Below are 24,356 nucleotides of genomic sequence, written 5' to 3' on the forward strand. Positions count from 1 at the left end.
GATCTTGGTGCAAGGTGTAGTCGAGCATGACCCTCACAAGTTGCCTCTCCAACGCATACGAGTCGCCAGCTTCTAGCATTTTCAATTAGTGTCATCTCTTATCAATCATCGCAATGGTACAGATCACAATTACTTACCAATTTCAAAGCAGCTTGAGGTCCTTCAGATTTTGGCCATGGACCCCGCTCACAGAAGCTTGTAGGCCTTAGCATCATCCTGGCTGCGCTTGTACGCCTTCGCATCGTCCTGACCTCTCTTGTAAGCCTTTGCGTCATCTTGACCACGCTTGTAAGCTTTAGCGTCATCCTGGCCTCTCTTGTAAGCCTTCGCATCGTCTTGACCGCGCTTGTAAGCCTTCGCGTCGTCCTGGCCTCTCTTGTAGGCCTTGGCGTCGTCTTGACTTCTCTTGTAGGCCTTCGCGTCGTCTTGGCCACGCTTGTATGCCTTCGCATCGTCCTGGCCTCTCTTGTAAGCCTTCGCATCATCCTGTCCGCGCTTGTAGGCCTTTGCGTCGTCTTGACCACGCTTGTAAGCCTTTGCATCGTCCTGGCCTCGCTTGTATGCCTTAGCATCGTCCTGGCCGCGCTTGTAGGCTTTAGCGTCATCCTGAGCAGGACTGAAGGCAGTGGACTCCTCGCGCTGATGGACCTTGGCGCCAGCCTGAGCCACCGCACCACCGTGGGCACCTACTGGAGTGTTAGAGAGATAGAATTTTTGACTGGCGAAGTGGTCAGGGAATGTTAGACATACCAAATGTCTCAGCCGCAAGGGCAGTCAAGGGGGCGATAAGGAGGAGGGTGTTGGAGAACTTCATTTTGAAATTGGAGGTGGTTGGCTGGTTATTGGTTGTGAGGCACTTGATGTGTTTGCGTTCGATGGAAGCTGTTGTGTAGAGAGCTGGTTGAGATGAAAACTATCTCGGACGGGTTGGGGAAGCTAAATATTAATGTTCAGATCATGGTTTCCGTAAAGATAGTATTCAATGTCCAATAAACTGGAGGTTCATTGCTCGATTGTCACATCGCCATCAACAAACATTGTCATTCGACTGACAGAGTCTCATTCATGCTTGAAAATGGTCAGCTCCGCCGGCAACACCGTTTGATGTCATTGAGGCACATCAACTTGATGCAAAAGTATAACCTGAGGTCATCATGTTGTGGTACAGTCGCGAGAAACTGAGCCTGTCAAGATGGTCAGATAGTCAGTGTATGAGTCAGTTGTCAGACGGTATAATGCTGCCAGTCCTCAGAAAGAGTGGAGACACAAAATGCTCAAGCGGACTTTAGTCATATGAGAACTTGGGATTTATGTCACACAAAGTATTATGTCAGACTTAATATGTATATACATTGCCTTATTAATTGGAACTTCGGGAACTGAAACTTCGCGGCGGCACACTCTTTCTGCGATCCAGTGAACTAGCCGTACATGTAGGATCGTGCGGCTTAGTCTCGAAAAGGACCGCCAAACTTGCTCCAATTCGGTGTTAACTCAGTTTCGGCTGCACGTGGTCTTACCACGATACCAAGATCACGATACGTTTTCCTGCATCTTTTCACAAAATTTTGCGACCAATTTCCATTTACAACAATGAACCTTCTCAAATGGCCTTGGTCTCGCATTTCTGGTCTACCGGAATACCAAATAATGAACGAGAATGGCTCCGATGCCGGGTCTGAGGAGCACCTGCTCGCCGAAAAGAACTCTCTCCGCCCTCGCAATGGGTCTGCCAGACTATCTGATCAACTCTGCCGGCCCTATCTCTGGATTCATCTTCTGATATTCACGTTCTATACCACCCTCTTCCTCACATTCATCATTTCACTCCAAGGCGAAGAAAAGATATGCGCTGACGACCAGACTATGGTATGGTGTAAGTTGATTCTGGTTTAGGCATATGTTTTTTCGGAATTTCTGTGCTGACCGTTGATCTCTGGCCAACAGCACCGGCCCGAAAGGCCCTGAAGCCAGAACGATCCTTGTGGATGAACGAAGTGACGGATGGTAATGTCTATCGAGGCAAGCCAAGACCAGAACTAGACGCAGCGTGGGACGAGCTCGTCTTGTACAGCAATCTCAAACTCAGAGCTGAAGACCTTAAAAAAATCAACAGGACTTCTGTTCGACTTTCGGATGCATCTGGCCAGCTGACCGACTATTACTGGAGCGGGTTGAACGTCCATCATCAGATTCACTGCTTGAAACTCGTTCGTCAAGCTCTGTACCCAGATTACTACTTCAAGGGCAATGTGAAGCTGAAGCGTCATCTGGAAGACCACATCGATCACTGTGTTGATAGTAAGAAGTTCCTAAAGCAACCATTGTCCGCTCTTGATTACTTTGCTAATATGCTTGTGAATCTTTTGCCAGACATCCGCATGGCTCTCATGTGCAAAGCAGATATCTCAATCGGTTCATATGACTGGGTCGACAACAACCGAAGGCCATTGACGAATTTCCGAACCGAGCACAGCTGCTACAATTGGGATCTCGTCAATAATTGGGCTCGAGATCGCCACTTCGATATTTACGACAATGTCACAATTGTTCATCCGTTCCTTGGTAAGAAATACCCCATTCATTATGCTGTAAAACATGCTGATGTGTCCGTGATACTCAGGCAAGTCGTATCCTCTCGACTCTGATGGCAATTATGTGTTCACTGAGGAAATCGATCCATTTTTGGGCAACAAGATCACGCCACCATTGTAACAAGAATAACGAGTGGTCAATCACTACCCATCATGAGACCAGAAGTATCGGAAGACAGTTCGCTTCAACATTAGGGGGAACGATTGAGGGTACATGCATGGTGCTGGATCAGGTTGCAAGTTGGAGGTTCCAGTATCTGTCCATTGAGGTCCATGATTGCTTCCACGAATGGAGTTTTATCCGCACTTATAGTTGTATCAAAAGAATGGAATCTTGTAAAACCTTCACCTCCTCGGCCATGGACTTTAAGTACTTCAGTCAGTGGACGTGGAAGGGAAGTGGATGATGGGGGCTTAAATTAATATACGCGTATGTTGTTGAAGTTTTGACTACTAAATGACACTTGACGATCTGCGACTTATTTGTGGATTGTGCAGGATCCCGCAGTCCAAGACCAAATGTCTTATGTATTCACAATGGTCGCAGCCAGATGCTATTCTTAATCGCATAGTGATCAACGCTTCCACCAACCTTTCCTTTTATTCCTCCTCGACAGTGCGGCTTAGTATTGCATAAAGTTCACAAGAGTTCAAATGCTATATCTGGGAACAGGTTGTCACCTAAAGGCTAGCCCACTGCCGGCCGGGTTCCTCACGCACGGTCAATAGGTCATGGGGCGGTTGAGGAGTACCCGAAGCCAAAGTTACGCGGGGTTGCCAAAAGTGATAGATATTGTTTAGAAGACGGGCATCGGCCCGACGACTATGAGCTGGGAAGTAATGGGTTGACAACCCTCATTGTGCAACGACCTTTCTCTCCACTCACCCGAAGCCGAAGACCAGGGCCGGACGACAGGCAAAATTCCGAGGCTTCCGCTGTGCAGCAGGCGGCCCGGTGGGCCAGCCGACGGGAGGATGCATTCAGTCTTGCCGGACAGATTGGACTTATCGGCTAGAGTAGCTTCATTCGGCGAAACACTCAAAGACGAACATGGTTTGTGATATCGAACTCTGCTACTCCGTCTTCCCAGGCAAGGATCCTCGATTAAGGTTTCCGGCGTCTGCGGGGCGGGCCGCTTCCGTACGAGTCATGTTCGGCGGCTGGAAGCTTCGGACGGACATTGCTCAGTGCTCACCCATCCTTGACCCGATGCATTAACTCCGCAATGGTATCTTAGGAATTGATACGGAGTAATCTTTGGATCACTAATTCTACGTAGTGCCACATCGGAATGGTCCTAGCTGTACAATTTCTCCAGTCCCGCAGCCCTGAAGTGGCCATAACTAAGCCGCGATTTATATCGGCCAAACCACCTCCTTAATGCCGGACAGCACGAGCTGCGAGGTAAAATAACTGATATACCACGTTTGCCTATACAGCTCGACCAACGGTCTATGTCTTAATCGGGTAGAAGTTGATCTTTCGACGCACACGCGAAACCCTCCATCCTCGTAGCCGACTCTTGGCTTAATCATGGTCCACTTTGTGGATCTCCGACTGCATTTCACTTGCATCGCCACGAAGCAGCAAACAAGCCAGTAAAGGCCGACGGAACCTACCTTCCAAAGAGGTAAGCCGAAGCCAAGTGGGCTGTAGCTCAGGCAAATCCCAAGGGTCTGTGGCATGATATCTGAGATATCTCCTCCCCCAGACCATGCTTAGATTTCGGGACACATTTCGGCAGCGAATCCGAGCGCACTAAACGCCAAACTTGAGCAAGAATTCACGAGTCAAGAGGGTCTTTTGAAGACTTCAACAAGGGTTGAAGGAGTCGAGAATCACTTGGTGAGACAGCCTGGCGAAGTGGATAGGCCAAAGACGTCTTTCACGTAGTATTGAGTTTGGAGAAACACGAGCTGGGGAGCACAAGATGTTTACAAGCTCGGGAAATAAACCTCGCAGGCGAAAGCTGGTAGAAATCGCTAACGTTGTAAATAAAGACCCAGCAACTTTGATCGAAGCGGGAATACTGCTAAGAATTGCAGGTTTAAAATGCCACTATTCTGTGATTCTAATCTAGATTCCACTAGAACTATCTTGTAACACCTTTGGTATTACTCGTTGACCTGCTTTGAAGTTGCTCTAAAGACATTCATTTTCATCAAATACAGTCATCACGTATAGGAATGATGGATAGGGAGAAGGCTGCTTCAGTTTCAGGAAAAGATGACTGGACCGCAGTATCTGACCCAAGAGAGAAGAAGAGGATTCAAAACCGAATTGCGCAACGTGCTCACCGTATGTCTCGACAACGATTCTATTGAGGAGTTCAAGCTGACAATGAAGGCAGGTGAAAAGCTTAAACAGCGTCTTCAAGTTCTCGAAAGTTTGGTCAAAGAGAAGAAAGAATTGTCCGCCAACGAACATGAGCCCCGGGAGAAAGACTCGCTCAGCGTACCCACGACCCCAGGACAACGATCAGTACCATCATCAACAGCGCCTCCTCTCAGCTCAACTAGCACGTCCAGAGAATCAATGTCTCTTTCAGAAGATCCCTCGTCACAATTCCCAGAAGTTGCAGAGACCATGTGGCGTTTTCTCGCCCAGACACCGCAGAACCCACCACTAATCGCCAGCCCAGCCGGGTTCTTCAGTGGGGGAAAACCAAATGACATCCATAAAGGATTGGCGCCGGGATGTTTCGACCGCGGAGATCCACTGGCTGTGAGGTTTGATGCCCCCTCGGACCAGATGCTTGGAATGGCCCCAGCCGAGATACCAAGCTGGGAAAACGAAATCGCTTTAGGTTATCTCTCCTCTCCACCGGAAACAGAGGCCTTCCAACGTCGTGACTACTCTGACGAGTTCATGGGTATTCATGGTGGCTCTTGCGCTGGAAAGAACGAACCAAGAACGCCACGGGGACGGGTCGGCTCTATAGCAAGCACTACGTCTCTTTGCGAGAGGCTGAGCTGCTTAAAGCATTGTGCGAAACTTTTGGGCTTCAGCAGCTTGGATGCTGTGCTATCTCTCTACTACACAGCCGACCTGAGCGAGTCACCTGCGCTCTCGAACGAGCAGAGTACCAGTCGCGAGCGGCGGCTTCCCACTCTGCTCTCTGAGATCAGGGAGCATTCCAACATTTGGAACAGATGGGAGCAATCTGGTTTCATCGAAGAAATGCTTAGAGGTGCCGAGTGCTTTTACGCCGAGGAAGTCAAACAAGGGAGGGCTGACTTGGATGAACAACTCATGGGAACTCTCGACGACCCGTTGATGATAGAGTCCGTGCCCGAGATCGCGTGGATCCTGAGAGACAAGGTCCGTATTTCGCCCCTAAGCATCATTACTATGCTATATTGCCGACAGATGGCTTACATGACGGGCCTTGTATTAGTACCCCCGCCTTTGGGCTTTGATCACGAGCCTTATTGCTCAAACAGCGACGGATGGAGAGCAGGCACACCCTCATGGTGCATTTGCATCCGTGATGACGATTTGTCATCCTATGAAGCCTCTCCCACCTGCTACTTTTGCATATAACCTTCGGAATGGCATTCCATAACCTGAACCCTGCACACAGCTGTAAGTGAATTCACCTTAGTAAGTATGTGGGGAATTGGCTGTCGCGTCGGCTCTACTCTACACGCCTGGACGGGAAGATAAAGGACCTGGTAAAAGCCTAAGTTGCGCATGTGGCTAGGTGAGAGAATCGAAGAGGGGCCTTTCTCGGCATTTTTGTGTCTTAAGAAGATAGTGGCTGGTTTATCTTGAAAGTTTCATGGATCTAAGTACTGAAAACTCAAGGGATGCTCCTCCTGCACTTGGCAATATGTCTGATGAGCACCTTAGTAGACTGAAGTAAGGTGCTTTACCTGAACGCGCGACACTATTTGATTAACCATGCGACTGCACTCAAAAGCATGCTGTGCTTTTTCAACATAGCTATAGGGGGCAGCAACAACCAGAATGGGCTTGCTTTTTATCAAACCGGGAAGCAATCTGGCTGGATAGGTTAACCTACGTTCCAGTCACGAGGATGCAGTTTGAGTCACATGAAGAGGTAAAGGTTAACGCGTGGGGCACGTAACAGTCCTGGTTGCAAGTTGCCAGGGTATTTAGTCAGTCGCCAGATGAGCAGTCAGAATTTCCAGTAGTAAGACAGTCAGATAGTAAATAAGCTAGGTCGTAAGAATGCTGGCTTGCCAATTTGTCAGTCAGCATAATTATGCTACTCTGAACCTTGAACCGAGCTCATGTATCGTATGTTTTTTTTTATTAAGAGGAGGGAAATGTAGGCGAGCGAGTGGGCAAAAATACATGTAGAAGTGGCCTCACGTCCTTGAAGCTCGTACGCTTTCGACATCTTTTTTTTTTGCAACAATTTACGATGAAGAGTCTATTTCTTCTGTGCACAGGAGTGACCCAAGTTTTGGGAAACGCCAAAAGTGCAGGCGCCGACGCACTGTGTGTCTTTCCTCGGCCTCTCGCACCCTCCTCTATCTGCACCATCAAGGATGTTGTAGACCTGCCCACCACCATTCGAGACCAAGTCCTGTCCAACTCTTCGGCACTATTTACAAGCTCTCTCTGGACGGGAATTTCTCGATGTTTCAGAGAAGGGCTTGAATCTCTCGAATTTTGCATTTACATCAAGGAAGACTACGGAGGCAAAGGCATCGCTGTCATAACCGAGGCCGAGACTGCCAGGCATATTGTCAAGAGTCAGGGGTTTACCGAACCAAGATATCTTCTCGGCACTAACCAGATACTGCCCAGAATCAAGGTTGCGGCGATCCCTGGCAAAGAATACGGGTTGGTAGCTACCGAACGTATCGCACGGGGTGAGGTGATTCTCAAAGAGACCGCTAGTCTACTGGTTGATTACGCAGCACTCGAATCAATGCCCCGGAATCAGCTGGAGATCATGCGAGCTCATGCCGTAAGCCTACTGAATCCTCACCATCGGAGTCAGATCATGAATCTGTCTACGCACGGATACCATGGAGACGAGGTATCTACCGTCGCTGCAATTGCGAAGAACAATATGTTCTCTATCAGCACCAATAGCAGCCGTACAGACGACCGGTTTTATGCGTTGTTTGCTCAAAGCAAGTTTCCTTTTGGGCCCTTTCATCATGGCGTTGTTCTGATACCATCAAATACTAATATTATCTCTAGCTTCTCGGCTAAATCACGATTGCCGCCCTAACATCGACTACTGGTTTGATCCTCGGACGCTCACGCAGCGAACAACCGCCCTTCGCGACATTGTCCCCGGCGAAGAGCTTACAATCAGTTATGTCGAGCCTTTGCAATCTCGGGATGACAGGCAGAATCGTCTGCATTCCAACTGGGGCTTTAATTGTAGCTGTCACTTTTGCAAACAGCCTGATCTCATGACTAAAGCCTCAGATAAACGAATCACACAAATTTACTCACTGCTTGAGGAGTTGAAGGACCACTCGACCCAATCAAAGGCCACACCCCAAATGGCCGAGCTTCTTATATCCCTTTACCACCAAGAACACAACTGGAGTTTTCTCAGTGAGGCCTACATGCTTGCTGCAATTGAATACAGCGGTATTGGAGAGCCATGGCTTGCGACAAAGTATGCTAGCCTAGCGATCGATGCTGGTCTACTCTCTCTGTGGGAAGACCATAGGCACGTCAAGGATATGGAAGATCTCGCTAGGGATCCCTGGTCGCATTGGAGTTGGATGTTGAGAAAACATTAAAATCGAGCAATAGCTCAGGTGCAGGGCAGGTGTTGAATATTGAAGTAGTATATGATTTTTCGAAATGTGGACTGATGAATGATAACATGAAGCCAAACGCTGAATGCACTCAATGTTAATTAGCGGACAAAAAATTGGATGCCTAAAAAAAAAGCAGTCAATTTGGTAAATTTACATTTCAAACTGGAACAACTGCAGCGGTGAGCGCCTTGGCGGTTGCACATCCAATCAGCAAGAATTTTCGCAGGGCGAAGAAGTACTAACCAGGCCGTATGCATGGTTCACAACACCTTTAGGTCCAGATCTGCAGGTTTCTATACCCTCCTGGGCTTATGCAGATCAGCCGCACGAGTCTAGCCGTCTTTTCACCATTGAGTTGGCAAGCCACAATACCGGGACCACCATGATCACCTGATGGCATATAAACATGCAAGTGAAGCTACCTATCGACCAGAAACACTCTTCAATTCACTTCCCTAAGACTTCATGAATCGTCATAGACGGCTTTTTAAGGATGAAAATTATAATTGAGCATTATCTTTCGCCAAATGACCGACTCCCCGGACGCGACCTTCATAGGAGAAAATCAGTATCATTAGAAGTTATTATCAACTGTTACCCCTCGTTGTTGTTCGACAACTTCTCAACCACGGTTTTAGAAATAAACGCCGAAGATATAGGCGATGGAGAAGCTGAAGCTCGTTGTCAAGCACTTAAGAAAGCTGAGAGCTGGCATCAAGGATGAGGAAAAGGACAACCAGGAAGTTGATCCCGATTGGGACTTTGACCCAACTGACTACAACGAGAAATTTCTGGGAAAGCTGCAACAGAATGTTTACGACGCGGTCGAGATGATCAAGATTGCGTTCCTTATCTTTGTTGTCGACGAAGGCCTGCCATCACAACAAAGATGGCTATACCAGACACTTTTGCTTCATTACCGACAAACTCTAAGCAACCAGATTTATCCTTGGACTTATCTAAGTGCCTTTCTAGCTTGGTACTTTCCGAACATCAACTTTCACCCATACACCTTGGCACTCTTCGCCGACAGCCAGATCCGTTGCAAGTACGCTAGCTTGCCGGATGATCTCAGTTTCTTCTTGAAGCCAATGATCTACTCAGGTGCACGTATTATGTTCCGAAAACTATTCGACTTCCGCGATATATCAGTTGCCTTGGAAGCAGTCTTGGGATCTTCCGATTTCTGGCCCACTACTGTTGCGCCAATCTTGCCCGGTTTACTACTCAGTGCCCCGAGGGGTACAATCAATGGATTCGTTCCGGAAGGAAGGCAGGGAATCGTCACGGCTATAGTCGTATGGACGTGTGTTACTACTCTTCCCGAAATTCTTCATTACTCCTTCTGGTTATGGTTTACTGGGCCGGACCTATTTTTGCAGCCTGTGATGGCTGTCGAGTGGTTGCTGTGCTCGATCTTCTGGTTCTCAAACGGTGTTTCCTTCCAGGCAGCTTATACAATGCACCTCTTCGTCAATCAGTATCCTCATCAGGAATTTTGGCTACGACATCATGGTGGAGAGGCCTCACCGATTCTTCGAATGGAGCGCCGGGGGTGCCTCTGGTTTGCGATTACGAGCTTTTTCATCAAAGCCATCGAGATGGATCCAACCTCGGCCAGGACAGAGCCTTTTGTGCTCCCTATCAGCACTTCACTAAAGGTTGCTGTTTTCATTGGAATGGGCGTATATTTGGTGAGATATGGAATGGCGATGCGAATGACGAAGTTCAAGCATAAGCCATTGCGACGACCAAACGAATTCCGCATTCTTCGGCTTCGGGCCCAGCCCTGCTTTCAGAACTCACCAGTGCAATGCGATATCATTCACGCAACCTTGGATTCACCTCCCTCATATCGAGCAGTTTCTCACCGCTGGGCGTCTACAGGGGACGAACCTCAAATTATTCTCGTGAATGGGGCGCCATCTCTAGTTTCTACAAGTATTTACGATCTCCTCGTAGAGCTGCGGAGAATGCGCCTTTCCCAGCTTCTATGGATTGACTCCATATGCATTGACCAGGCCGACGCGCAAGAAAAGAGTCGGCAAGTCGGGCTGATGCGAGAAATCTTCGAGGAGGCCACATCAACTATTGGCTGGCTGGGCAAAAGTCCAGTAGCAGCGAAAGCATTCGAGCTTGTCCGGCGAATTGTGACTACAGACAAGATCGACCATGATGAACTTCTCAGTCTCAAGTCATCCCCTTCTTCCGGATGGCAAGAGCTACTTTCTCTCTTAACGAATAGCTGGTTTGAAAGAGTCTGGATCATTCAAGAAATTGCCGCCTCTAAAGAAACCGTACTTCGGAGTGGAAATGCAATCATACATTGGGAAGTGTTCGCAGAAGGTTTGGGTCGGCTCTTGACACCGGGAACGGGAAACGACGAGCACTTGTCCGTCTTGACCAACGAACACCTTATGAATGCGCTAATCATGGAGAACATGCGTTTCCAAGTTGACGAAATTGACCGTCTTGCTCTGAAAGATGCTTTGAAGCTCGGGTCTAGGTTCAAAGCAACTCTTTCGGTCGACAATGTGTTTGCCTTGCTAGGAATCATAAGAGAACGCAACGCGCCGTTGTTTCATCCAAATTTTCGTCATAGCGAAGTCTTTTCAGATGAGATCTTTTCTCGGGGAGGGGCCGCCAAAGATATGATCGACACTATGGATTCGATTGTTGAGTTTGCTGACGGGCTGAGAAAAACCAATCACCTTCAGAGCCGAAAGACTATCAGATTACTAAGGTCTATACCCAAGGCAACACGATCATTCAGCGAAATGGTGGATGGTATGCACAGCATTCTAGATCGAACGAAAAAGTCCAAAGACAGTCCACAGCACATCAGGCCGGACTATACTGACAAGAGTACGCCCGAGGTTGTATACACCATGGTTGCCCGAGAACTTGTTAGAACCGGAGATGCCTTTGCCTTTTTGCGATATGCAGGAATCGGCAACTCTAGGAGTCATTCATTTGAAAACCTGCCATCATGGGTTCCAGATTGGTCAGCCGATGTCAACGTCTACATCCTGCCCCATGATGTCAAACCGCCGACGAAACGACAAAAGTCGACTTCCACCGATGAAGTCAAAGATGACAGCAAACATCACTCTATAGTCTCTGATGGCGGATTCAACTTACTTCACGTCAAGGGAACAGTGATCGGCAAGGTCGCGGTTGCAACTAAGATGCACGGCAATCTTGGGAAGTCTAGAGGAAACACCCTCCAGGATGCGGAAACAGATTTAGAGCTCACAGTTTCAAGCTTCGAATCGGCATTCAATGCTGCGAGGAGATTCAATCTCTCGCCGGATCCGTCGGACGACAGTCTCAAAGATCTCCTTTTGAATGTTGTTCAAGCAAAATCAAATGACGAAGTCCGAGACAATGCTTTCAAGCAGAGTGCAAAATTGCTAGCAGACGACATGGAAAACGGCCAAAAGCTTCTCCAAAAGCTTCGAGACAGCAACTTGGCCAACAGCTCGAGTCCGCAGATACTTCACACTAGCGAGCCGTCATCGAAAGCCTTGGAGGCAATGGCAAGGGATCACCTTATAAAAAGAAAGGTCCAGTCCTCCTCCAATAGCAAGTTTGCACATCTCATGAAGACGGATGTCTTGCCCAGTTTCGAGCACTACCGATGGCAAGAGAAAAACCTTACATTGCCGCCAGAAGGTCCCTTGCGAATGTTTGACAAGCGCGTCACGAGTGTTCTGGCGGCATACAATCAATACGTGGACTACACCCTAGGAAGGAAGTTTGTCGTGCTCGAAACGGGGCATATGGGCTTAGCACCAGCAGGGGTTGAAGCCGACGATTTAATCATCTGGGTGGAAGAACACGCAGTCTTTTTGGCTCTACGGCCGGCCCCCATTTCAACGCGCGTAAGAGAGGAGTTAAAGCTTGAAGAGTTGCGGAAGAAAGAGTTGGCGAGGAAAAGGGCTGAAAAAGAGAATGCTAGGAAAGAAAGCATTGAAAAGGATGGCGTCGAACAAAAAGACGAACCCATAGCAGGACAGGCACACAGTGATGGGGACGAAGGTAAAAAGGTGCCCAGCGAGGCTAATGACAGCAACTTGTTCGATCTAGACAACACCTTCCGATTAGTTGGAGAGGCTTTCGTCAGCAACGCACAAAATCACCCAGACAGGGAAGCTACGGCAGTGAATGACGATCTCAAATGGTTCAGCTTGTGGTAGCATCAGACTTTGCAACCGTAATACACTTTTAGAGAATCTTGATGACTGCTTTCGCTATAAACATTACTTGTTGATCTCGTTTACCCTGCTAGCATTTAACTACCTCTAGAATTACTAACCTTCTCTCCCTAGACAGCTTCCGTGTGTTCGCTTGATTTTGCCTTGTTGTCATCGAATGTGGCGTCGACGAACTTGGTGGAAGGCTCAGGGCGAGCATCATGGGCATAGCCACTGTTAACAGAAAAGTCAGCATTGTTTCACTGAAATGTTGAGTCCATGCGAGAGCAACGTACAAGATGACATCCATCTGGTCCATGGTAAGACCCTTGGTCTCTGGCAAGAAGAAGTAGCCCCACAAGGTGGCGACAATCATCCATGAAGCGAAGAAAAACCAAGTTCCGTAGCCGAAAGAGCTGAAGATGTAAGGCATGGCCTTGGTGATGGCGAATTGGGTAGCCCTGAACATGTGTTAGATACGTAGTGTATGGTCAGAGGGGCATAGTTGTCGACATACCAGACAACGAGAGCGGCGTAGGTGCCGGTGAAGTTGCGGAGGGCACCGGGGAAAATTTCGGCGCTGACGATCCAAGGAATACCGTTCAAGCCGAAAGACCAGCTATTGTTATTGTAAGATATGTCATACTTCAGACATTTTGTGGTAAGTGACCCATGAACTTACCAGATAGAGTAGATCATGATCATGCCAGTAGCTGCCTTACCACCGGCAGCGGTAGAGGCAGATAGTTCCTTTCCGGCGGCGATGATATCGGCAGGGTGACCAATTTTCACGTATGCACCGACAATGAAGAGGCACATCGAGCAGATGAATGAAGAGACAATGGCGGGCCAACGTCTTCCGAGGAGGTCGATAAGGAAGATGAAGTAAATGATAGATGCAATGGCTGTAGTTCGAGTTAGCGAAGAGTCCCCAGCCATCACGTTAAACACGGCTTACCCTTTATCAGTCCGTAGATACCGGTGTAGAGAGAAACATCAGTTATGCCGATCGATGCGAAAAGCGTAGGCTAACGGCAGGGTTAGCGAGTTATGTCTTCACAGCCTCCTCGTCGAAGGATTTGATCCTTACCGAGTAGTAGTTGATGGCAGCAGCTCCGGAAAGGTTGTTAAGAGCGAAGGCGCAGAAGACAAGGACGAGGCGGTTCCACATGCCCTTCCGGGCTAACATGTTGGCGACCCCGCGGAGGTATGCCCATTGTCCGGTGCCGTATTGCGATGAAACAGCTCTTTCTTCGTCGAGCTTCTTCTGAAATTGGTCGAGCTCCTCTTGCATGTCTGTTTGGAAACTTCTGTCAGTCCTCGTCATCTATTGCAAGGTTCAGGGCATTGACGCTTACACTTGTGGTCGATCGGCAGTCCTCTGAGACCTTCGAGAACCTTGTGGGCGCGTTCCGTCTTGTTCTTACGCAGAAGCCATAGCGGACTCTCGTGTATGAAGAAGACTCCGACGAAGAGGATGCCGGCGGGGACGAGTTGGAATGCCATCGGGATTCTCCAGCTGACAGGCAGGCTCGGGTCGATGGTTTGCGTAATGCCGTACTAGCCAAACAATTAGGACTTGTGCTTGGAGATCTTCAAATGTGACAGCCAAGAGAATTTCAACTTACGTTGATCCAGAAACCAATGACACTGCCAATCTGGTATGCGACTTCGAAGAGACCGGTGAGGATACCGCGGATGGAGGGGATCGACAATTCTCCGATGTAGGACGGGACTGTAGCCGTGATACCACCACATCCGATGCCAGTAAGGGCGCGACCCGCGTCTGCGTAACAAGTCTTAGCTGGAGTCTTCTTCAGGATCGAATACGCAGGGAGTTGACTTACAGATGAATGACAACTGGTTTGTAGCGGCAGTCATCAGAATCGCACCAACGAGAAAGATGACAACATTAGCCTGGAGAGTCCACTTTCTGCCCAAGCGTTCGGTAACTAGACTCAAGTCAGTGTGCTGCAGATAACTCCTCTTTCGGATGTCGTACTGAAGAAGCAAAGAACTGCGCCGCCCAACGCTCCAGCCTGGAATGCTGATGTGATGTTACTCGAGATGTTATTCGAGTTTCCAGAGTTGATCCCAAAGTCTCTCTTGAAACTGCTGCGGGCAATCGTGGTTCCGATGAACGCCGAGTCGTAGCCAAACCTGCCAAAGATTAGTTATTGGTCGCAGCCATAGCTATCGACAGTATAGAGACCTACAGGAAAGATCCCATGGCGATGATTGCCGCCTCGATGTAGAGTTTCCAGTTGTACACCTCCTTCGGCGTAGGCCGATCCTCCACAGCCTTGAAGCCACCCATGATTGCGACGAAACGTTGGTGCTGATGGGGATTATTCGATAGAGTTCGAGCGGCGGAGCAGTCTGCGATGATCTCTTTATCTGATCGAGGACAAACGCGCGCACACTGAAGTCACATTGAACAAACTTCCGGCTGTCAAAGAGTATTTATCCTGCCCTCCTTTACCACCACGTCGGATGGCGCATCCCCACGGGGTACCCGGTGGAGAAAACATGGAGGATTTAGGAGTTGCTCATTCGCGGCGCCGTCTCTACCCGGGCTTTGGTGGGTGTGTGGGAAGATGGGGGAATGCTTGCTAGTTTGACTCGCGCTGGTGCGCCCTGCGCCAGAAGAATTCATGGGTGCGCTCCTCGGAAGTCGTCCGTGGAACGATGTCATGAACGGATTTCTTATCCGATCAAGTGGAACCTAATTCTTTACGCTAACAGCTCACAAGAAAAGTCTTTGTTCCAAGTAGCAACTGTTAGCGCCAGTCGCTGCCTTCTGCCCTGTTCTTTCATCTGACGGTACTGTTGCTAGAGTACTCCAGGGAAGCTGTCAGGTGGTCTTGCCGACATTCGATCAGGAACTGATTTATGCTAGCCCCACCACTTTGGGCTGACGATAGTTCCATGTTTGCACGCCATGGCTTCCGACATGCGAGCCGAGAAGCGACCCGACGCGAACTACCGGTTTTGACTCCACTACACACGTGGGAATGCGATGATGATTGATGAATGAACCGAGTTGTCGGGACTAAAGAGCTAAGGGTGATCTCGCAAGTTGTCGAAAGCAAGAGGGGGGCCGAGGTCAACGAAGAGGCTTCAGCTTACCTAAGTAACGTGGATCGAAGACTTGGTTCTTCGTCTCTGCGAAAAGGTGTCCGTCGTAAGGCATGTTCCATTGGGAAATCCTGATGAAGTACTTCCGCTCAGCACAACTCAATTTCGAGAGATCACGTTACAATGGCTCTTTAAGAAGTTACTGTACCAATGCGGGGACTGCAATCAGTTACGGATAGCTGGCTGAACCAACATCGCATCGAGCTTTGTTTAGAGTTCCGGGTGTCCACGTTGCGGTGTTGCACCTGTGCACTATGTAAAGGTCCGAAGTTACTCTTCATACCCTACGCTGCGACCATACCAGGCCAAAATTGGAGGCCCACCTCAAGCACATCACCACGGGACACGTCAAAGTGTTGCGGGGGTTCCCTGAATATCTGGGGAAGAAGGGCCGGTTGCAGGCAGCACAGCAGAATCCCCATTCTCAGGCTCCGGATTCCTCTGCCAGCTAAGTGCTTGGGGTAGTTCAGTGAAATCGGCGGCGCACTAGGGACTAAGACGGTCACGAAACTAACAATACATCACATCTTTTACACTTCGAAAACCTAGAACCAATTCTCAGTGTTGAACCGTCTTTGTTGGAGACCAGGCTGATGATGCCGGCTTCTACATATTATATATACAACTTGAATGTTGAAGAATTTGTACACTATTACGGGGCAGGTACGTCTTTGGGTGCTAATTAAGTATGGGCAACCATCAAAGCGTATGCCATTAATTCCAGATCCAGCTGACAAACCGTATAGGGCCAGTCTCTTGCTTCTCGGGCTCTTCTGGATAAGCATCGGCCTGCTCGAAAGCATCGTGAAGTGGGATGTTTTCAAGAACGACGCCCTTGGTCTTCTTGACGAACTTCCAGATCAAGAACGCGCCAGTGACCAGAGGAATATCCCTGCAAGGTGGTTAGCAAACTCGCTCATGGTATGCTCGTTAAGCAAGGGGAGTGGACTCACAAGTAAGACGAGACGAAGCCGCTAGCGCTCCAGTTGCCCTTGGTGAAAACTTCAAAGCCGCTCGTGAAGAGAATGACGATGCACATGAACAGGGCGACGTAAGAGCTGTAGACTAAATTCCCACTTTTGTTAGCAGGTCTTATCAGGTAATCCGAGACTATTCAACTTACGGGTCCACGAGTTGTTCCAAGGTAACCTGCTGAACTCAATGCCCTGCTTCTTCATCGCTGTCTTGAGACGGATATGGTTCAGGAGGATAGCCGACCACGACACCAAAACACCGGCCGCAGTTAGGTCTACCAGCCACCAGAAGACAGTCAATGCACCATTCGACAAGCTCATGAAGCTAAGGAACATGAAAGCGGTGAACAGCAAGACGCAAACGTAGGGAGTACCCCAGGCAGTCGTGCGGAGGAAGATCTTCGGGGCCTGTCCCTTGAGCGCGAGACCAAAAAGGACACGGGTGCCAGCAAGGAGACTCTGGTTTGACGCAGACCAGGCAGAGGTGATGACGACGGCGTTGACGACGCTAGGGATGGTAGGGATACCAGCAGCGGAGGCAGCGATGACAAAGGGACTCTGAGCAGCGGTGCCGTAGGCGTCGTCGAGGCGAGAGTCGTCGCTGGCGACGAGCATACCGACGACCAAGACAGCAAGCATGTAAAAGAGGACGATACGCGCAAAGACACGCTTGCAGGCGCGAGGGATGGCACGACGAGGGTTCTGGGTCTCAGCGGCGGCCATGGCGAGAGACTCGACGCCGGCGAAGGAGAAGACGGCGCTGGTCATGACACCCCAGTAACCCAGGAACTTGCCCCAGTCGCCGGTCGCGATGTGCTCCACGAAGGGGCCGGGGCTTTGCCAGTACCTGAACCCGATGCGGGGGGTGCCCGGAACGCCGCCGAGGTCGATGACGAGACCGAGGATGATGAGGAAGATGACGAGGAGGATCTTGAGCATGGCGAAGACGAACTCGACCTCTCCGAAGACGCGCACAAAGGCGATCCCGACAACAAAGGTCAAGATGATGAAGATGACGATGAAGACGGAGGGGTTCAGGTCGGTCCAGAACTGGAATAGTACGCAAATGGCCGTGATCTCTGAGGGGATAGACAAAATATTGCCGTAGACCAAGTTCCATCCGATGGCGAATCCCCAGGCCGGGTCAACGAGAAACTCGGCATGACGGACAAATGAACCGGTGACGGGGAGGAGCGCCGAAACCTCTCCGAGAGCGAACTGCACGGCGCAGACGATGAGGCCGATAGTCGCATAGCCAAGCAATGCGCCAAGCGGACCGCCGGTCTGGATAGCGCCGCCGAGACCCAGGAAGAGACCGGTGCCGATGGCGCCCGCGATACCCAACATTGACAGGTGGCGCTGCTCCAAGCCGCGCTTCAGGTCGCGGTCCTCGGTGGTGGTGACAAAATCGCCGTTGTGGTCGTCGTGAGGCTCAAACGGGCCGCGCCGAGAGGCCTCGGCGGCCTCGACGTCGTCAGACGTGATCCAGGCATGGCGGGTGACATCGGTGATGCCAGGCGACTTGGCGCCGGGGAACGGGATGGTGTCGGTACTCATCGCTTTTGTCATATTTCCCCTTTGTCCTCAACTCGTGTCCTTTGTGCTTCCTTCACCGAGCGTCGGGGTATCTGGACGGTGGGAAGAAAGGTGAGGGAAATAAAGCTGACCGCGAGCGATAAGAAAGAACCGCGATTGATAAAAGGCCCCGTTTGCCCTCCTCTTTTTCCTTCCTCGCGAGACTCGGTGAGATTACCTTAGGTAATCGTCTGAACCTATAAGGTAACACACACGAGATGTAAGGTTTCGATGCTGAGGGATCAAACAACGCGATTGATATCCATATATTCACCTCATTAGAATGCTGAACAACCGTTGAATGCAGCGCTGGAGCCTAGATCAAGCTGAAAGGGCCATGGCTCGCTCAGAAGATCGCGAAAGGGGGTTCGGATGGATAATCAGCGGACGGGGGGGAAGGGAATCGAAGAGATTTTGTCGTCTTATCGCGAACTCGATTCGGGAAGGTGAGATTTCTCATTCGATGATGCCATTGCGCTAAGCGGGTCCTGATCCACATGCACTGCGAGCCCGGTTACGTTACTGGCGGCGTACGCGTTTCTCGCAGACCGAGGCTCTCGAAAGGGAACTCGGCCGTTCTGTCTTTCGACGACTGACTCGCGTCTTCATCCTCACAGGCAAGTCATGGTGATTAATGATTGCCTCGCCTTGTGAACAGTGATTTCCCGCCTAGAAAAGTGTGTTGCGGCATCACGGTTGCTATGGCGCTATGTACGATAACGCAGACGATGCACATGGTGTGAGTACCTAGCTTGGGCTATACTATTTAACCTAGGCCTACGGATACCCACTAATCCTCAAAATGTTTCACAATCATCCTGAGCCTTAAGTTCAGGCAAAGCTCGCGGATTGGCTTTCAAAGGGTACACTTAACACAAGAATATCAAGTCCATACAATAGAGACTCTTCGCAAGTCGACTGCCGCAACCCAACTTGTGCCAAGCTATCATGTTGGCCAGGCTGCATCAGCTGCAGCCTATGCCGCGCTACATCATATGTAGGTTCTAAACCCTGAGCTGACAGCAGCATATGCAGTCAGCCTCTTCCCCGCGCACATGATCATATCTAGATACTCCTTCTCTAGTTTGCTCATGAGCATTCTTCCGCAGCTAAGGGAGCCCGTTCGTGCCTACTAGGGCTTGTCAGGCATCTTCACATCGCACATCACAACGTTCAATACATCGTCAAACAGGAAGTCAGCAGCCATCATCAGATGGCCAGATTACATGCATGTAGTCTTGGCCCACTCCATTAATCAACATGTCTGATCCATCAATATACACGATTGGCTGGATCTGCGCCATAGTTCCCGATTTTGTCGCAGCCCAGCTCTTCCTCGACGAGGTCCACGAAGAGCCTCGATCGCTGTCCAGAAACGACAACAACTTGTATAAGCTCGGGCGTATGGGCAAGCACAACGTCGCGATCGCGGTTCTTCCTCATGGCGAATATGGAGAAAGCTCGGCGGCAGTGGTCGCTCGAGACATGATCCATACATTTGTAAACATAAGGGTAGGGCTTATGGTCGGCATCGGCGGCGGAGCTCCTAGTCCCAGAAACGACGTTCGTCTAGGCGACATCATTGTCAGCTCCCCGGCTGAGGGTTATGGCGGCGTGCTCCAGTACGACTTTGGCAAATCCATCGAGGGTGGAAAATTCGAGATGACTAGGTTCTTGAATCAACCGCCGCTTGCTCTCAGAACAGCCCTTAACGGGCTAATTTCTGACCTCGAAAAAGAAGGCAACTGGTTCGAAGACCACATCCTAACACGTCTCAAGAACGACATCTTGAAAAAGAAATATGGTCGGCCCAGTCCCGAATCCGACAAACTTTTCCGCAGCAATATCGTTTATGACGCAAGCAAGACAATCGCTGATTATTGTGCCGACGACTTCGTGGATCGCCCAGAGAGAGACCCAAATTTAGGTCCCGTCGTCCATTACGGACTAATAGCCTCAGCAAACCAGGTCATGAAAGATGCTCAGAAGCGGGATGCACTAGCAAAGGAAAAGAACGTGCTATGCTTTGAGATGGAAGCTGCTGGTTTGATGAATCATTTCCCCTGTCTAATTATAAGGGGAATATGTAACTACTCCGACTCTCATAAAAACAAGCAATGGCAGGGCTATGCTGCCATGGCAGCCGCTTCTTTCGCCAAGTCATTGGTCTGTTGTATTCAGCGTCAAAGCCTTGAGTATGAGCAGTCTATGGCAAAAGTACTGTCTTCCTGTAAGTAGCTCCCAGATAATCAAACCGCAAGTTGTTACGTGTAATTACCGAATTCTGATCAATGTACTTCAGTCAATTCAGTTAAGGAAGATGTCATCGCTATCAAAGATACTATCGATCATGGCATGCTGGACAAATTGCCAATGGCTCAGGGTGCCGAATTCAACAGCTATCAAAATCAACATGAGCCGAGATGCCATCCAAGCACCAGAGTTGATATTATTCGCGACGTTAAAACCTGGGCTATTCATGCTACTGACCAGAGACTTTATTGGCTCAGTGGATTGGCTGGAACTGGAAAGTCGATCATAGCCCGGACAATTGCCCATCACCTTTACGAGACCAAGTTACTTGGCGCCACATTCTTTTTTAGAAGGGGAGAAGTTGATCGTGGCAGTGCGTCGTTGCTTTTCGGTACACTAGCCCGTCAGCTAGCGCAGCGCCGGCCCGACTTGAGCCCCTACATAGTAGAGGCGATCAAGCAAACGGATAACATCTCTTCCAAGAGTATGGAAGAGCAATTCACTAAGCTCATCTTCAACCCACTCAAACAGGCAGCGTCAAAATCGGGGGAGGCTAGAAACTTGATTCTGGTACTCGATGCCTTGGATGAGTGCTCGAATGAGAAGGACATTGATGTTCTACTGCGTTTACTGATCAAGGCTGCATGTTCCGGCGGCTGCCGTTTGAAGCTGCTTATTACAAGCAGACCAGAGGTGGCAGTGCGAGATGCATTTGGTTCTTCCAACAATGGATTGTACTGGGAAGTTCGACTACATGACACACCAAATGAAATTGTCTCTAAAGACATCTCCCTGTACCTTCGACACCAGTTGACAGAGATCAGAAACTGATGGAACACGAGATGCATCAACAGTCAGAAACTACAGATAAACTGGCCTGGACAGGAGCAGATCAATGCCCTTGTCGACATCGCAATACCCCTGTTTCTATTTGCAGCAATAGCATGCCGCTTCACCCGAGACGAACTGTTTGGCAGTCCAGAGGAATAGCTCTTGAAGCTTATTCAGAGCGTTGAGAAAGGAGGCGTCAGCGATAAACTTCAAGAGACATATCAGCCAGTATTGAGACAGTCCCGAGGCGAAAGAACCCCATCAGAACAAATCATTCTGCTTGGAAGATTCAAAGAGGTCATTGGCGCAATTATACTACTCGAGCAGCGTTTGCCGATTAACTCAATTGCCACCTTGCTCATTCTCAAGCCTTCACAAATTAGTGGTATCTTGGTTCCTCTTAGGTCAGTTCTTGATCTTCCGAGGGAGGAAGACCTGAAGGTCAAACTTTTTCATTCGTCATTCCGCGACTTTTTACTGAGTCCACTTGCCGGGGACTTCTCCATTAACTTCAAGAATACACATTGGAGAATGACGCTTGCCTGCCTTGAACTTCTCTCGAAGTCTCTGCGTTACAACATTTGCAGCCTCAAGCCTGCCGATCGAAGGTCGACGATTGCGAGAGAAGTCTTAGAGCAACAGCTCCCGCCGCATACACGATATGCTTGTCGCTTCTGGTTTCATCACCTGAGACAAGCAGGTCAGCCTCTCAACTTCTCAAGGATGACGATCAAGTCCACAAATTCCTCCAAGTCGATTCCTCTATTGGATCGAAGCGCTTTGTGTCCTCGGAGAAACAAATCGTGCTATCCAGATGATAGACACCCTAGTTCCCCTCGTTGAGGTTAGCCTGAGAATTTTCTGTGTCATAAGATGAATGCTGGGTGACAGTATATGCGCAGCAACAAGTCGCAAAGAATCAATTAATATTTTTATGTTGACTGCTTTGCTAACAATTATAGCAGCAACAGAAAAGCAGGCTTTACAATCTATTGGAATACTCAGAGATGCTATTTCCAAATACATTTCCGTCGTCCTCGAGTATCCTCTGCAACTGTATTGGTCAGCGTTGGTCTTTTCTCCCACGACGAGCTCTGTCCGACACGCTTCCATAAGATGTATCCCAAGCTGTATCACTTTCCAACGACCACACACAAGTCCGAATGGACGCCTCTTATCCAGAATATAGGTCTTGGGTATACGCATGATGATTATGATTCCGTTGCGGTTTCTCCTGACTCCAGACTTGTTGCGTTGAGTGAGCGCAACGGAGACATCGCGGTTTGGTCGCTGGCTTTGGGTGTCTTCATGACCAAAATCCGCACGCCCTCCTCTCACTCTGTTGGCCCATACGTCCCAGTCACCTTTTCAAGGACTCGAAGCGGATCGCATCGGCATTACAAGGCTTCATTTACGTCTACATCGCTGAGACGGGCGAGGAATTATGTTCATTCCCTACCCCCAATCGGTGCGACGTAGTTCAAATTGACGTTTCCCACAACTCAGAGAAGATTGCGGCTTCGTATTACAATCTTACCGCTGCAATATGGACAGTCTCCACGGGGCAAAGTCTCAAGCTCTTGCCTGTGAACAAAACCCCGTGTGGTGATAGCTCACACTCTGTATCACGAGGGGGCTCATTTGTCAGTTTCTCTCCGAAGTCTGGGATTGTAGCGACCTCATGTGTACGTGGAGGTGTCCATCTTTGGGAAGTGTCGACGGGTAACTGCCTTCGCACGTTCGTAACAAAAGGGCCCGTGGTGAGCCAGCTCGCCTTTGTATCAGATACCAATTTTTTGATCGTTAAGGAAGCTGGCGGACAAATCCGAACCTTGGACATCGACACCGGTCATTGAGAATCTCGAGTCCCAGCGGGACAAGTCACAAGTGGACCTGTGGCTCTCTCACACGACTCGAAGCTCATCGCTCACCAAAGTCTCCCCAATAGTGACACTATTTCCATTTCGTCGTGCGATACCGGCGAACACTACCAATCCCTAGATCTCACCAGTATTCTCGCCGTCAACCCACTCAGCGTTCTCTCACTTCGGCCTAAGTATTGGGTAGCGGCATTCTCACCTGATGGCAAGTTTCTCATTGTTTCTCACAGCAACGGAGTTGCCATTTGGTCCTTATCCATGATTCGGAAGCCCAGAACATTGGAAATCGGTTACCTACACATTCGAGGTCCCATGCCTAGATGTACCAGAAGAGGACGGCGAGTCTAGGTCAGATGAGGCGTCCCACATCATCAGGTATTTGAGCATTGATACAGGCAAACACGTCGATATGCCCGAGGAAGCGGACAACTTCAGCTTTCTCGCAATATCACCAGACTCGAAATGGGTAGCCTCGGTGCCAGACCGTGGCCAAGAGCTCACACTATGGCTAGCAAGCAAATGCCGCCGCCATGCCCTCTGCGATCCCGGCTCTCGCATTACCACAATCTCATTCTCATTCAACTCGGAACCGTTGGCATCAGCGGACAAGGCTCAAAAAATACGGATTTGGTCGACAGTTTCGGGGTACTGCACAAACGTCTTAAATGTAGGACGCAGTCTCATCAGCCTATCTTTCTCGCCCGACGATTCTCAATTGCGGACTTCTTTTGGGGACATTGCCATCGAAAGGTCTATTCGCCCATCCCAAGCAGTCGATTCTACGACGGATGATGCCGAACTCGGAAATACGTCTGCCATGCTTCAGAGGCCATGTTGGCAGGGCTATGGAATTGATGTAAGCGGCAAGTGGATCACCTGGGACGGTGTCAACCTTATACTTTTGCCGGCGGACATCAACCCTTCTTCGAATTTGAATTCCCCTCGCTGGAACGATGACGATAGGCGATGCCAAGTGGCTGCTGGCGATTCCGTTGTTGCTTGGGCAGGTCCCTCTGGCGAGCTCTATACTATGGGGTTTACGAGAGATATCAAGCCCTTTGACTAAGACTTCAAAATTGTTGAAAATGCCTTTCATGTGACTAGCCTGGTCACATTTTATTCCTCCATACTGCTTGCCTCCTTTCCCTTCACCCG

At 49.5% G+C, this 24,356-nt stretch overlaps 4 protein-coding genes across 4 annotated transcripts; 1 reads left to right on the plus strand and 3 right to left on the minus strand.

Moving 5' to 3' along the window:
* Nucleotides 1–186: 186 nt before the first annotated feature.
* Nucleotides 187–814, minus strand: N0V96_008161 (uncharacterized protein; the record flags this gene model as incomplete). The annotated part of the gene is made up of 2 exons (XM_053193784.2): nt 187–686; nt 751–814. 2 exons carry the CDS (start codon nt 812–814, stop codon nt 187–189), a joined length of 564 nt encoding a protein of 187 aa, XP_053048729.2.
* A 779-nt stretch (nt 815–1,593) lies between these two features.
* Nucleotides 1,594–2,715, plus strand: N0V96_008162 (uncharacterized protein; the record flags this gene model as incomplete). Its single annotated transcript, XM_053193783.2, has 3 exons — nt 1,594–1,876; nt 1,948–2,565; nt 2,624–2,715. 3 exons carry the CDS (start codon nt 1,594–1,596, stop codon nt 2,713–2,715), a joined length of 993 nt encoding a protein of 330 aa, XP_053048728.2.
* A 9,966-nt stretch (nt 2,716–12,681) lies between these two features.
* N0V96_008163 (uncharacterized protein) lies at nt 12,682–14,867 on the minus strand (the record flags this gene model as incomplete). Its single annotated transcript, XM_053193781.2, has 11 exons — nt 12,682–12,784; nt 12,847–13,011; nt 13,068–13,169; nt 13,233–13,455; nt 13,509–13,578; nt 13,641–13,846; nt 13,909–14,110; nt 14,179–14,336; nt 14,398–14,502; nt 14,553–14,710; nt 14,767–14,867. The coding sequence occupies 11 exons, from the start codon at nt 14,865–14,867 to the stop codon at nt 12,682–12,684; spliced, it is 1,593 nt and encodes a 530-aa protein (XP_053048726.2).
* Nucleotides 14,868–16,402: 1,535 nt separating this feature from the next.
* Nucleotides 16,403–18,231, minus strand: N0V96_008164 (uncharacterized protein; the record flags this gene model as incomplete). Its single annotated transcript, XM_053193780.2, has 3 exons — nt 16,403–16,580; nt 16,642–16,753; nt 16,812–18,231. 3 exons carry the CDS (start codon nt 18,229–18,231, stop codon nt 16,403–16,405), a joined length of 1,710 nt encoding a protein of 569 aa, XP_053048725.2.
* Nucleotides 18,232–24,356: the final 6,125 nt, after the last annotated feature.

This window comes from Colletotrichum fioriniae (genome assembly GCF_027942845.1).
Source record: "Colletotrichum fioriniae strain IMI 355084 chromosome Unknown scaffold_10, whole genome shotgun sequence".
Lineage (NCBI taxonomy): Eukaryota > Fungi > Ascomycota > Sordariomycetes > Glomerellales > Glomerellaceae > Colletotrichum > Colletotrichum fioriniae.